This window comes from Austrofundulus limnaeus, unplaced genomic scaffold (genome assembly GCF_001266775.1).
Source record: "Austrofundulus limnaeus strain Quisiro unplaced genomic scaffold, Austrofundulus_limnaeus-1.0 Scaffold583, whole genome shotgun sequence".
In the NCBI taxonomy this organism is placed as follows: Eukaryota; Metazoa; Chordata; class Actinopteri; order Cyprinodontiformes; family Rivulidae; genus Austrofundulus; species Austrofundulus limnaeus.
Genome location: NW_013952985.1, coordinates 80992 through 82921, shown reverse-complemented (window position 1 = coordinate 82921; position 1930 = coordinate 80992). Strand labels below are relative to the sequence as shown.

At 40.4% G+C, this 1930-nt stretch overlaps 1 protein-coding gene across 1 annotated transcript in view; it reads left to right on the top strand.

Moving 5' to 3' along the window:
* The window catches only part of LOC106530966 (uncharacterized), a gene marked incomplete in the record, with an annotated part of 73050 nt that overhangs the window by 32316 nt on the left and 38804 nt on the right, over window positions 1-1930 (top strand). Inside the window, 2 exon segments of the mRNA XM_014026703.1 lie at window positions 650-775; window positions 905-1087. Of these exon segments, the coding sequence (XP_013882157.1) occupies window positions 650-775; window positions 905-1087 (309 nt within the window).

Here is a 1930-nt window from a genome sequence, read left to right as displayed (position 1 = left end):
GTGGAAAATGACGTACGCAAGGTTTTTGTGCGTACGCACCGTTGATACATGAGGCCCCAGGTGGTCCGGTTTATTCTGTACTAGTTGTCATCTAAAAATAGTCCGATGCCAACTCCCACATAGTTACRCATTGCTGGAATTTATTCTATGCGGGAACTTCCCGCATTATTATAAAAATTAGATTTACGGGAATCGATCATTATATGTGCAATCCCCGCAGCGAATTTCAGACCCTGCAAGTACTCTGACACTGCAGCTGTCGCTTTCTGCTTTGAAACCAATTCCATCTTCATTTTTCAGAATCCCATCAACGTTTCTTTAGTTTGTTATTGCTACGAGCTCTCGTGCTAAAGGAGTAYGAGACCGCGAGAGAGTTCACTCCTCCCACAATAAGAAAACAGGAGGGGAGGGGTCAGTTGAGCCCCCTGTGCACCGGAGCACAGAGAGGGAGAGGGACGAAGTAAACGAACAAGCAGGAAAATGAAAATTATCGTCCAAATTTTTTTTACCGACCTCAAAATAATTTATCGTGCAATTAATTGATTTATTGATTATTGCGACAGGCCTACTGATAATAACAAGTCTCTGTTCTTATGGATGGAGCTGATGAAGCTCTCTGACTCCGGCTCTGAACAAAATGTGTTCCCAGGTTGCTGAGGACATTGCAACTCATCGAGAGAAGCTGCAGCTCTTCACAGCTGAGACTCTCCAGGATTCTGCAAAGGCAGCAGCGGTCCTGTCTGAGTTTGAGACCAACATTTACAGTCCTGCTATGGTACAGTGTTTTTTTTAATTTGTCCCAAATGTAGATGATGAAATTAGACTGTTCTGTTTAGAGATTCTGTGGAGAACTGGAGTAATGAGTCACTAGAATTGATTTGTTCGCGTCACACTCTCCCCCCAGATTCTGATTCAACGTGCTGAACATGTGATTCACATCCTGGAGGAGATCTTTCCTTTGGAAGTTCAGACCAAAGAGTACTGGGTTCTGGATCTGAACACTCTGAAGGAGAATCTTTGTTCTGAAGTGCGTTTTATTCTCCAAACCCTCAGAGCAGTTTCCAGCTATCATCACTGTTACAGCAAGGTAAGTTCTTCATGGCAGCACACAGCTCAGACCTCCTGCATCATCAGAATCTCTTTACTTACCGGTACCTTCAACTAACTTTTTCTCTGAGTCAAATTAGGATCGTCAATTGGAAGGGGGGTGAATATTTATGCAATGGTTTATTTTACAATTTTATTACTATCTAATTAGTATTACTCTAAACAAATTGGTTCTCTGTGACATTTAAGGTTTTTTTTTTCCTGTAAAGAAGGCTGATTTATATTGACCACGATTAAATTGATAGCAAGGAAAGCACAAAATATTCATGGAGATGAATACTTTTTATAAGCACTGTATGTATAGATGTGTGTGTGTGTGTGTGTTTCCAGAAAACAGCAGCCTTGTGTGGACAAATGTGTTAGTTTTAGGATAAATGGTCAGGGTTAGGCTATAAAATTACCAGAAAATGAATGGAAGTCAATCCATGATCCCCACATGGATATAAAAACAAATGTGTGTGTGTGTGTGTGTGTGTGTGTGTGTGTGTGTGTGTGTGTTTATATATTGTTAGCCTCATAGCATATACACTCCTGATCAAAATCTTAAGACCAGTCAAAAAAAGTGCAAGAATTTGCATTTTGCACTATTGGATCTTAAGAAGGTTCTAAGTAGAGCTTCACAATGTTAAAAGAAGAAATCAGTGCAAGAGACAAGAACTTTTGAGCAGGAATTTTCTGAAAACTGCATTTACACTCAAACATGATTTCTTTCAGCTGATCAAAAGTTTAAGACCATAGTCTTTAAAAGACACGGGACGATCCTCTACCCAAATTAAGGCCATTACTGGTGCTGACTGCAGCCCAATAACCATCAGACCATCTG